The sequence below is a fragment of the Pteronotus mesoamericanus genome, unplaced genomic scaffold (assembly GCF_021234165.1).
Source record: "Pteronotus mesoamericanus isolate MK-2021 breed Mesoamerican mustached bat unplaced genomic scaffold, CSHL_Meso_final scaffold_85, whole genome shotgun sequence".
Lineage (NCBI taxonomy): Eukaryota > Metazoa > Chordata > Mammalia > Chiroptera > Mormoopidae > Pteronotus > Pteronotus mesoamericanus.
The window spans coordinates 51,162,501-51,175,047 of record NW_026555329.1 but is presented as its reverse complement, the minus strand read 5'-3'; the positions used below and the strand labels follow the sequence as shown (position 1 = coordinate 51,175,047).

Below are 12,547 nucleotides of genomic sequence, written 5' to 3'. Positions count from 1 at the left end.
TCCTTCCTTCTTTCCTTCCTTCCTTTCTTTCTTTCTTTCTTTCTTTCTTCTTCTGCATAGTATTCCACTGTGTAAATGTTCCATAGTTTTTTGATCCACTCATTTACTGATGGGCACTTAGGTGGCTTCCAGCACTTGGCTATTGTAAATTGTGCTGCTATGAACATCGGAGTGCGTAGGTTCTTTTGAATTGGTGTTTTGGGATTCTTACAGTATAATCCCAGCAGTGGAGTTGCTGGGTTGAAAGGCAGTTCCATTTTTAGCTTTTTGAGGAAATTCCAAACTATTTTCCACAGTGGTTGCATCAGTCTGCATTCTCACCAACAATGTACTAGGGTTCTCTTTTCTCCACAACCTTGCCAGCAATTGTTGGTTGATTTGTTTATGATGGCCATTCTGAGCAGTGTGAAGTGGTTTTTGTTGTGGTTTTAATTTGCATCTCTCTGATGGCTAGTGATGCTGAGCATCTTTTCATATGTCTCTGGGTCCTATTTATGTCCACCTTGGAGAAGTCTCTGTTCAGGTCCTTTGCCCAATTTTTAATTGGATTGCTTGTCTTCCTGGAGTGTAGTGGTGTGAGTTCTTTATATATTCTGGAGATCAAACCCTTGTCTGAGGTATAATTGATGAATGTATTTTCCCATATGGTTGGTTGCCTTTTCATTTTTCTGTTGTTTTCTTTAGCCATGCAGAAATTTCTTATTTTGATGAAGTCCCATTTGTTTATTCTTTCTTTTATGTCCCTTGCTTTAGGGGACATATCATTGAAAACATTGTTGCATGGAATGTCTGAGAGTTTCTTGCCTATGTTCTCCTCTAGGATTTTTATGGTGTTGTGACTTACATTTAAGTCTTTTATCCATTTTGAGTTTATTTTTGTGTATAGTGTCAGTCGGTGATCAAATATCAATTTTTTGCATATAGCTGTCCAGCTCCCCCAACACCATTTGTTGAAGAGGCTATTTTCACTCCATTTTATGCTTCTGTATTCTTTGTCAAATATTAACTGACAGTAGAGACATGAGTTTATTTCTGGGCTCTCTATTCTGTTCCATTGACCTATGTGTCTGTTCTTATGCCACTACCAGACTGTTTTCATTACTGTGACCTTGCAGTATAGTTTGATGTCAGGTATTGTGATCCCTCCTACTTTGTTTTTCTTTCTCAAAATTGCTGCAGCCCTTTGGGGTTGTTTATGGTTCCATATAAATTTTTGAAATGTTTGTTCTATCTCTGTGAAATACATCATTGGTATTTTAATAGGGATTGTGTTGAATCTATAAATTGCTTTGGGTAGTATTGACATTTTGATGATGTTAATTCTTCCAATCCATGAACACAGTATATGCTTCCATTTATTTGTGTCTTCCTTAATTTCTTTCTTTCGTGTTCTGTATTTTTCTGATTAAAGGTCTTTTACCTCCTTGGTTAGGTTTATTCCTAAGTACTTTTCTCATTCCTATACCAAATGGTATTTTTTTTCCTGATTTCTGTTTCTGATATTTCATGTTGGTGTACAAAAATGCCTTCAATTTCTAAATATTGTTTTGTACCCTGCTGTTTTGCCAAATTCATTGATTATGTTAAGTAGTTTTTGGTGGAGTCTATGGGGCTTTCTAAGAACATATCATGTCATCTGTACACAATGACAATTTAACTTGCACCTTTCCAATTTGGATGCATTTTATTTCTTTTTCTTCTCTGATCACTGTGGCTAGGACTTCCAATTCTATGTTGAATAAAACTGGTTTAAGCAGACATCCTTGTCTTATTCCCGATCTTAGTGGGAAGGCTTTTAGTTTTTACCCATTAAGTATATTGGCTGTAGGTTTTTCATATATGGCCTTTATTATGTTGAGGTATGCCCACTTTACATCCTCTTTACTGAGTGGTTTTTTATCATAATTGGATGCTGTACTTTATCAACCGTTTTTCTGCATCTATTGAGATGATCATGTGATTTCTGTCTTTCCATTTCTTTATGTGATGTATTATGTCTATTGATTTGAGAATACTGAACCATCCTTGTATCCCTGGGATGAATCCCACTTTATCATGGTGGATGATCTTTTTAATGTATTGCTGGATGTGGTTTGCCAATATTTTATTGAGGATTTTAGCGTCTATGTTCAGCAGTGATATTGACCTGTAGTTTTCTTTCTTTGTTGTGTCTTTATCTGGTTTTGGGATTAGGATGATTCTGGCCCCATGAAAATAGTTTGGTAGTCTTCTCTTTTCTTGGAATTTTTGGAATAGTCTGAGAAGGATAGGGGTTAGCTCTTCCTGAAATGTTTTGTAAAATTCTCTTGTGATTCTGTCCGGTCCAGGACTTTTGTGTGCTGGGAGTTTTCTGGTTACTGCTTCAATTTCCCCAGCTGTTGTCAGTCTGTTCAGGTTTTCTGCTTCTTTTTCATTCAGTGTTGGAAGTTTACATTTTTCAAGAAATTTGTCTATTTCATCGAGGTTTTCAAATTTCTTGGCATATAATTGTTCATAGTAATTTCTTAGAATCTCTTGTATTTCTCTGGTATTAGTCGTTATCTCCTCTTTTATTTCTGATATTATTTATTTGAGTCTTCCCTTTCTTTTTTCTTGATGATATGCTTAAATGCTTGTTAATTTTATTTTTTCAAAGTACCAGCTCCTGGATTGTTGATACTTTGAATTGTTCTTTTAGTCTCTATGACACTCAATTCTACTCTGATCTTGATTACTTCCTTCCTTCTAATCACTCTGGGCTTTGTTTGTTGTTGTTTCTCCAGTTCTTGAAGATGTAGGGTTAGGTAGTTTATTTGAAATGTTTCTGTCTTTTTCAGGTAGGCCTGTGTTGCTATGAACTTTTCTTCAGGACTCCCTTCATTGTGTCCCATAGGTTTTGGTCTGTGCGTGTTCATTTTCATTTGTTTCCAGAAACTTGATTTCTTCTTTGATCTCATTACTGACCCATTCACTGTTTAATAAAATGCTATTCAGTCTCCATAAGTTTGAATGTTTTTGAGTTTTCCCTTGAGGTTGATGTCTAGTTTCAAGCCCTTGCAGTCTGAAAAAATGCTTGTTATGATTTCAATTTTATTGAGTTTGCTGAGGCTTGTTTTGTGTCCTATCATGTGGTCTATCTTTGAAAATGTTCCATGTCCATTGGAAAAGAATGTGTATTTTGCTTCTTTGGGATTAAAGTTTCTATATATGTCACTTAAGTTCATTTGATCTAATGTATCATTCAGTTCCACAATATCCTTGTGGATATTTTATTTGGAAGATGTATCCATTGTTGACAGTAGGTTGTCCAAATCCCCTATTATCAGTGTATGGCTGTCTATATCTTTCTTGAAGTCCTCCAAGATATTCCTGATATATCTATGTGTATATATGTGTTCTTATATGCATCCAAAATACATATAGTTATGTTGGATGCATATAGGTTTCACCTTGATTAGATTCTGCATTTGAATATTTTGAAGGTCTTTCTGTGTCTCTTTTTAAGGCCTTTGTTTTCATATCTATTTTGTCTGATATAACTATTGTTACCCTGGCTTTTTTCCCTGTCCATTTGCTTGGAATATTTTTTTCCATCCTTTACTTTCAATCTGTGTAGGTCCTTTGTTCTGAGGAGGGTCTCTTATACATAGCATATGTGCAGGTCATGTTTTCTTATCCATTCAGCTACTCTATGTCTCTTTATTGGAGCATTTAATCCATTTACATTTAAAATTATTATTGATAGGTACTTACTCATTTTTTTCTTTTGTACCTGTGTTCTTCTCTTTCTCCTTCTTTTTCTTCATCTTGTTAAAGCAGTCCCATTAGTGTATCTTGTAGTGCTAGTTTGGTGGAGATGTAAGGCTTTCTTTTGTCTTGGAAACTCCTTATTTCACCTTCCACTTCAATTGAGAGCCTTGCTGGGTAGAGTAGTCTTGGTTGCAAGCCTTTGCTTTTCACTACTTGGAATATTTCTTTCAATTTTCTGGCTTGTAGTGCTTCTGTTGAGAACACAGCTGCTAGCCATATAGGATCTCCCTTATATGTGACTACCTGTTTCTCCCTTGCTGCCTTTATGATTCCCTCTTTGTCTTTAATATTTGCCATTTTAATGATGATGTGTCTTGGAGTATGCCTCATTGGGTTCCTCTTGAATGGGACCCTCTGTGCTTCCTGGACTTGGGTGACTTTTTCTCTCCTCCAATTAGGAAAGTTTTCTATCTTTACTTTTTCAAGCCAATCTTCTTTCCCTTGCTCTTGTCCTTCACTTTCTAGTATCCCTATTACACGGATATTATTACATTTCTGGTGGTCCTGCATTTCTCTAAATGCCTCTTCATTCTTTTTGAGTCTTTTTTCATTTTCTTGCTCTTTCTGGGAGCTTTTTTCTACCTTGTCCTCCAGCTTGCTGATTTGATCCTGTGCTTCATCTAGCCTGCTTTTGAGTCCTACTACTGTGTTCTTCAAATCAGAAATTGTATTCTTAATTTCCTCTTGCTTCTTATTGATAGTTTCTGTGTCCTTTTTCATGCTGATATAGTTTGCAGCAATTTCCTCATAGTTTTCCTGTAGTTTTTGGTAATTCCCTCTAAGCTCACTGAGCTCATTGACCTTCCTTAGAACCGTTGTTTGTAACTCAATATCTGATAGCTTATTTGCCTCTATTTCATTTAGTTCTCTTTCTGTGAATTCCTCCTTTCCCTTCAACTGGTGTGTGTTTCTTTGTCTCCCATTATTTGTGAGACTCTTCTTTTTTGCTTCTGCTTCTTAAATTGATCTGCCTTTGTGGTATGAATTTCTATGGTATTAGGCCATTCTTTTTTTCTTTCTGGATCTGTCTCTGACAATGTCAGATGTTGACCCCATCTGACCTTAGGCAGTGTTTAAGAGACTTCCTGGAATATACTGTCTGTGGCTATCTCTTTTAGTTTTTAACTATTCACTCTGCACTCTGCAGTCAGGCTTCGACACCACAGGGTTGGCAGTGTCTCTCTTTGGGGTGATGCTATTTGTCCTCTGCTCAGGGGAGTGGTCTGCCTGAGCCAGATGGCTGCTGCTGTATGGGGGAGGAGTCAGCACCGGGATCCTGCTGGCTACTTTATCAGTTCTTTCCCCAAAGCCTCCATCTGCAGTCTCTCCTCAAGTGTCTCTAGACCAATCTGTATCCCCTTTAGCCAGGAATCTACTATGTGGATGCCACTCGGTGATCAGGCTTAAGCACCACTGGGCCAGGGCAGAGTTCCTCCTGAGGGTGGGGTTATTGTGTCCTCTCACACTGTTGCTGCTCAGGGGCATGGTGTGCCTGAGTAAGATGCCTGCTGCCGAATAGGGGTGAAGTCAACACCAAGATCCCGACAGCTATTCCCTCAATTATCTCCCCAAAGCCTCCTTCCCCAGTCTCTGCCCTAGCGTCTCGAGCCCACTCTGCCCCCAACTTTGCCAGAGCCCATGGTAAGTGGCTGCAAACAAAAATTTATGTGTTTTCCCTTTAAACAGCTCTTTGCCTCTCAAGCCTCCCCTCTTTGTCAGAGAGCACCCCTACCATTTTTCACAGCTGGCTGTTATCTGTGTACTTTTGGGGCTTTGATGCTGTAGAATGGAGATCCCTGCTTATGGTTTAAACCCCACTTCTCTCAGTGGGATCCAACTGGCTGTTTAAATATCCCTCTGGTACTGTGGCCCATGGGCACCCAGCCTGCCTTCTCAAGTCTCTACTGTACTCCTTACCTAGTCAGGTTGTGCTAAAAGTGATTCTTCTGTCTCTCCAAGATTATGAGGCTCCTTTCTCCCTATTGTCCCTATTGTTTGTTCCAGGTGATTTCTCCATAATTTAGTTATAATTCCAGATTGGTCCTAGGAGGAGGTCTGTGTGACTTCCATTCACTCTTCTGCCTTCTTGCCTCCTCTTTGGTTCATCTTCTTTGGAAATCTCTATGCTCCCTGGACTTGTATGTCTACTTCCTTCACCTAGTTAGGGAATTTTCTGTCATTTTTTTTCAAATAAGCTTTCAATGTCTTGCTCTTTTTCTTCTCCTTCCAGCAATCTCTGTAATGCAAATGTTTGTATACCTGAAGTTGTCCCAGAGGCTCCTTACATTATCCTCATTTCTAAATTATTTTTTCTTTTGCTGTTTTGATGGGGTATTTTTTGCTAGGTTATATTCCCAATCACTGATTTGATTCTTGACTTCATTCACTCTGCTATTGATTCCCTGTAAATTGCTCTTCATTCCAGTTAGCAAATCCTTCATTTCTGACTGGTTCTTTTTTACGGTTTCTGTGTCCTTTTTTACGCTGCTGAAGTTCTCTATGAGTTCATCTACTCTTCTGTAAGTTCATTTAACATCTTTATAACCAGGGTTTTGAACTCTGCATGTAGTAGATTGCTTTTCTCCATTGTGTTTAGTTATTTTTCTAAAGTTTTGTTCTGTTCTTTCATTTGGGAATTATTTTTTGTCTCCTCATTTTTGGAGTCTCCCTGTATTTATTTCTATGTATTAGGTAGATCTGTTATATTCCCTGGCTTGGTAGACTGGTCTAGTGTAGTAGGTGCCCTATTGGGTCCATTAGCACAGCCTCCCCTATCACTCAAGCTCAACACTTGAGGTGTGTCCACCATGTGAACTGGGTACACCTTCCTCTTGTAGTCGAGCCTTGATTGCTTGTGGCAGGTAAATGGGAGAGATTTACCTGGTCAATCAGCTGCAGAGACTTGATATGACCACTGACCACTAACGTCTGACCACTGTGCGGGATCATCTGTGCAGGGGCCTATTCCAAAGAGCAGAACTTACTTCAGCAGGGCTCTGATGCCCACTGGATCCACCCCCTGAGTACGTCACTTGTGGAGGTCATTGGGTAGTTGTACTCTGACATGGTCTGTAGCTGTTCATTGGGGTCACAGATTCTAAGGTCTCCAAGGAGGTACAGTCCAAGGTCAGCCTCTACATGTGTACTGTCCAGGGTCACCCAACATGAGCTATAAATCAACTGCAGATGAGCGCTAGCTGTACTAGACTTGGAGGTGTCCAAGCGAGGCCAGGGTGTGAACCAAGGCCACTGCTTCCAGTATCAGGCCTGGGGCTACTTAACAAGAGGTACAAGGTGTCCTAAGGTCAGGTATCACTTGCGTGAGAGATTTTAAGAAAATCTGAAGCATGAGCTAAGACAAGCTATTCATAAGAACAAGCCACTGGGAACAGCTTGGGTGGGCCCAAATGTTGGATGGGGCAGAGCCTGAGAGAATCACCAGGGTAGGGCAAACAGTGTAAGCCAAGTTGATGGAGTCTCTGGTATGGCTCCTGCCTGCTGGATCTACTGGGGAAGGGTTCTGAAAAGAAACAATGGCCTCTGTCAGTATTTCTGTCTGAAGAAAGCTGCTTCCATGCTCTTGCTCTGATGCCAGACACTTCAGCTCCTCCTTGTATGCCTCTGGTGCCTTTCAAGCTGCTTCCTTGATGCTATAGCTCAGAGGGAGTTTTTTTTTTCAAGTAAGCCCATTCACTGGCCCTTAAGAGGAACTACCTGGGACTCCAGAAGTTTTTGTCTTCCTCATCCTCAGTCTCCACTGGTTTTTACAGCCAGAAATTATGGGGAATTATCTTCCTGTCAGGAATTCTGAGCAGGGGTGCTTTTGTTAGGCTGTGGCCCCTCAATCCAGAGATATCCCTCTCATTTTGTATCTACCACATGTGAATGTGGCACCACCCCATTCTGGATCTCTGCCCCACCTACCAGTCTTAATGTGGTTTCTTCTTTAATTCCATAGTTGTAGGAATTCCATTCAGCTTGATTTTTGGTGGTTAAGAATAATGGTTGTCAAGGAGGTAAAAGACCTGTATGCAGAAAACTATACAACATTGAAGAAAGAAATTAAGGAAGACACAAATAAATGGAAGCATATACCGTGCTCATGGACTGGATAATTAATATCTTCAAAGTGTCCATAATACCCAAAGCAATTTACAGATTCAACGCAATCCCTATTAAAATACCAATGACGTATTTCACAGAAATAGAACAGACATTTCAAAAATTTATATGGAAACATAAACAACTGTGAATAGCCACAATTTTTGAGAAAGAAAAACAAAGTAGGAGGGATCACAATACTGGACATCAAACTACACTACAAAGCTACTATACTCAAAACAATCTGTTACTGGCACAAGAACAGACCCATAGACCAGTGGAACAGAATAGAAAGCCCAGAAATAAGCCCAGGTCTATATGGGTATCTATTATTTGACAACGGGGGCAGAAGCATAAAGTGGAGCAATAATAGCCTCTTCAACAAATGGTGTTGGGAAAGCTGAACAGTTACATGCAAAGAATTGAAATTGGATCATCTGCTGATACCATACACAAAAATAAACTCAAGATGGATAAAACACTTTAATATAAGTCACAACACCATCAAAGTCCTAGAGGAGAACATTGGCAGGAAACTCTCAGATAGCCCACACAGCAATTTTTTTACCGATATGTCTCCTAAAACAAGGGACATAAAGGAAAGAATAACAAGTGGGACCTCATCAAAATAAGGAGCTTCTGCACGGCAAAAGAAAACATCAGCAAAATGAAAAGAGAGACAACTGTATGGGAAAATATATTTGCTAATGATACATCAGATAGAAGATTGATCTCCAAAATATATAAAGAACTCACACGACTCTACTACAAGAAGAAAATTGATCCAATCAAAAATGGGCAAAGCACCTGGGCAGACACTTTTCCAAGGAAGAGATGCAGAGGGCCCAGGGACATTTGAAAGGATGCTCGGCATCACTAGCCATCAGAGAAATGCAGATCAAAACCACAGTGAGATACTGCATCACACCGGTCAGAACGGTCATCATAAACAGATCAACAAACAGGTGCTGGCGAGGTTTTGGAGAAAAAGGAACACTAGTACACTGTTGGTGGGAATGAAGAGTGGTGCAGACATTGTGGAAAGCAGTGTGGAAATTCCTCAAAAAGCTGAAAATGGAACTGCCTTTTGATCCAGTGATTCCCCTGCTGGAACTATACCCTAAGAATCCCAAAACGCCAATTCAAAAGAACCTGTGCTCCCCAATGTTCATAGCAGCACAATTTACAATAGCCAAGTGCTGTAAGCAGCTTAAATGCCCATGAGTTGATGATTGGATCAAAAAATTGTGGTACATTTACACAATGGAATACTACACAGCAGAAAGAAAAAAAGAACTACTACACTTCGCGACAGCATGGATGGAACTAGAGAGCATTATGCTAAGCGAAGTAAGCCAGGGGGCCAAAGACAAGTATCATATGATCTCACCTATAAGTGGAACCTAACCAGGAAAACAAAGATGCAAGGAAAAGAAGACCAGCAACACTGAAGAAAAAATAAACCAACAGAGACAAGAGGGAAGGAGGGAGCGGGCGGGGGGGGTGGTGGCGGGGGACAGGGAGAAGGAAGGGAAGGCGCAAGTCAAGGAACATATAGCAAGGACTCATGGACAAAGACAAAGTGGGGAAAGATTTAGATGGGGGAAGGAAAAATGATCGAAGGAAAGCGGAGACAAATGTATTTGAAAAAAATAATTAATTAAAAAATTAAAAAAACAAAGATAACAAACAAACAAAAAAGAACATATAGTACATATATACAATGGAAATTTACTTGGCCATATAAAAGAATGAAATATTAACCATTTGTGATAGCATTGATAAACCTATAGGATATTATGCTAAGTGAAGTCAGTCAGGCAACACAAATACCGTATGATTTCACTTACATCTGGAATTGAAAGAGCAAAATAAATGAACAAATAAAATAGAAAAAAAAAGAATAATGGTTGTTCTGTAGTTCACTTGTAATTTTCATGTGGTTGTGTGAAAAGGTGAGCTGTGTTTACTTACATTGCCACCATGAAAGAAGTCCAAGAAACATCAAAGAACAATTCTAGCTCTTTTTCAAAACCTCAGACTGAGTTATATGAGTTGTTGACTTTACCCAAGATCCCTTGCATACGGGTCCATGTAATAGACATGTAATATCTCTTAGAGTTTAGCTTAGCAAAAATCTTTTTTTCCATTTATCAGCAATGAGAAACTTTTTAAAGGAACATATAAGTTTAGAATATACAATGTACTCTAGATATTCTATCTCTGATTTGTACACATAAATCTTCTCCATCACTGCAGTTCCAAGTGAGTCTGACAAAGATCATTCGGAATATCACATGGTCAGTCACTTGAGGGGCTCAAATTGCTGCCCCAGTAATCACCATCACTGGCTCCCCCATCCCCTTCCTAGTCAGGACAAGGAACTGACATGAGTAAATAACTGCTCATCCCCACTGAGTCTACTGTGTGCTTTTGGCCACCCACTGCCCTCCACCTGCTCGTCTCCTCAGAGTCCCACACACTGCCTGTGCCCGTGCCCTCGCCAGAATGCTCCAGGAAGTTTATATATTGTTTTAAACATAATATTTTTTCTCTGAGATATTCCACAATTATACTGTAGCTAAATTAATAAAATGAACTTAAAATAATAATTGCCAAATGAAAAAATACTACAAAACTAACAATGCTATAATTTAGCCTAATATTTAATGACCTAAAAATATAGTGTTTAATAATCTATTTTATTAAATCATTAATTTTTATTTTAATACCAACACATTAAAAATGCTTTTCTACATATCTTCTATATATGTTCCATAGCAATTATACACTGCATACTAACAACAGAGAATTGCATCAACAGCTTAAATGCTTTTATTATGAATGCCTTTCATTTCTCTGAAATAGGTCTTTTTTTAAAGGGAGAAAACAGGCTCTAACTCTTATTTTCTCTTTAAAGTTTTATTGTTTTAGCATTTTATACAGGGAGGGAGCATTAGCATACTCAGGAGAACTGCTGAAAGTAAAAGGCCTCCAGCTACCCACTGCCTGGCTGATAGGATAAAGCAGAAATATAAAAACTTTTGTCTGATTGCTCACTTTCCTTGTTTTAGAGTATTGCTACTCTCAAGAGCATATATTCATGTTCTTTCTACTTCAAGTTTTATTACTTCTTTTGTATTATTTAATACATCTAAAGACACTTCCAAAAGACAAATTTTTCCATTTTGAAAAGTCATGGTTTGAAACCCAATGAAACACATTATAGTTCACAGTGTGTTTTTTTGAAAAGATGATAAAGTAAAAGTGCTATAAAGCAATTAGGTACATGATCTTAAGGACGTTAATATGTCAAGTAAAATAAAACATTTAAAAAGTCAACAAAAATAATATTCTGTGAAAGGTCAAATGAAAGTAGGCACATATAAAGGCCACATTTCTCTTTCAGGTCTTCGATTAGATATTTAATTCAAAAATAGGGGAAGAAAATATAAAAATGAAAGAAAGTAATATATTTACTTCAATGACTTGAAACTGGAAATATATGATATTTAATTTTAGGAAGTACATATAGACATAAAGTTATAATTCAACCTAACAACTGAATGCTGTATATATTTGATTATTTGGATTCTAATTTTTCCCCTTGAATTCTAGGTTTTCCCAGGGTCAGTACTTTTTAGTAAACAAGAAACAGACATGCATAGCCTATGAATAAGGCCAGGCATTTTTTAAAGAGTTATACACATTTCCAAAATTCACAATACATCAATTTTTAATATATCTACTCTCTCAGCTCCATTACAAAGATGGTAGGGGAAAGATTTCAGAGTAATTAATGATATAGTTAGCTGCTAAATATTAATAGGAATCGTAGTCTTGCATAAAAAATAACATATAAACCTTGCCAATACAGACACACCAGTAATTAAAGTTGAATATCTAATTACACTAATTTATAAGACAGGCAAAAAGTTACACTTTTCTGGTTTATATGTAAACTGTGGGTAACAGTTGAACTTTGCATTTTATGGTTTATAAAAATGGGCAATATCTTGACTACAGTTTATAAATGGTTTAGAGACCTGTACTAGTAGTAAAAATATGCCAACTTACTCATCATAAATACTCTTATTGCACCATACAAGCTAACCTGTGATAATGACCCATAAGATATAGAATCATTTTAGACACTATATCCAAGAGAATGTTAGCAGCATTAAGAATTTGTGGAGAACTGTTATTACAATAATCATAGGACATTGGAGAGATTCTAAAAGAATACGTCAAATTTGATTTTGATACATATTTTCATATTATGAACATTGTGCAATTTAACTCCACTTAAGCTTGTATTTTTTTACTTATCATTCAAAATTTCAGAAGAATACTGAATTTCATAGAGTTTGTTAACTACACTTACATATGTGGCTGAGGTGAGCAGCCCGGACTACTGTTCCCATTGCTGTCAATGTGATCCAAGGAGCCATTGAGATCTTCATGGACTGCCTGTAGTAGGCCACTGGATGCATTATTGATCAGTCCGGTATTACTGAGCAAAGGTAAACTGCTCTCTGCCAAGGCAGCCTAGTGTAATAAAGAGGACGTAGAACAACTTTTGAACTGACCTTTAAAATATTTTTTAAAACATAAATCTTCTTTTAATGGGTTTGAATCATCAACATAGATATTTTAG

General features: G+C 37.9%; 1 protein-coding gene across 1 annotated transcript in view; it reads right to left on the bottom strand.

Annotated features, from left to right (window-relative positions):
* The window catches only part of FOXP2 (forkhead box P2), a 497,120-nt gene that overhangs the window by 48,163 nt on the left and 436,410 nt on the right, over positions 1 to 12,547 (bottom strand). The window contains exon 17 of the mRNA XM_054564264.1: positions 12,275 to 12,438. Within this exon, the coding sequence (XP_054420239.1) occupies positions 12,275 to 12,438 (164 nt within the window). The remainder of the gene's footprint in view (positions 1 to 12,274; positions 12,439 to 12,547) is intronic.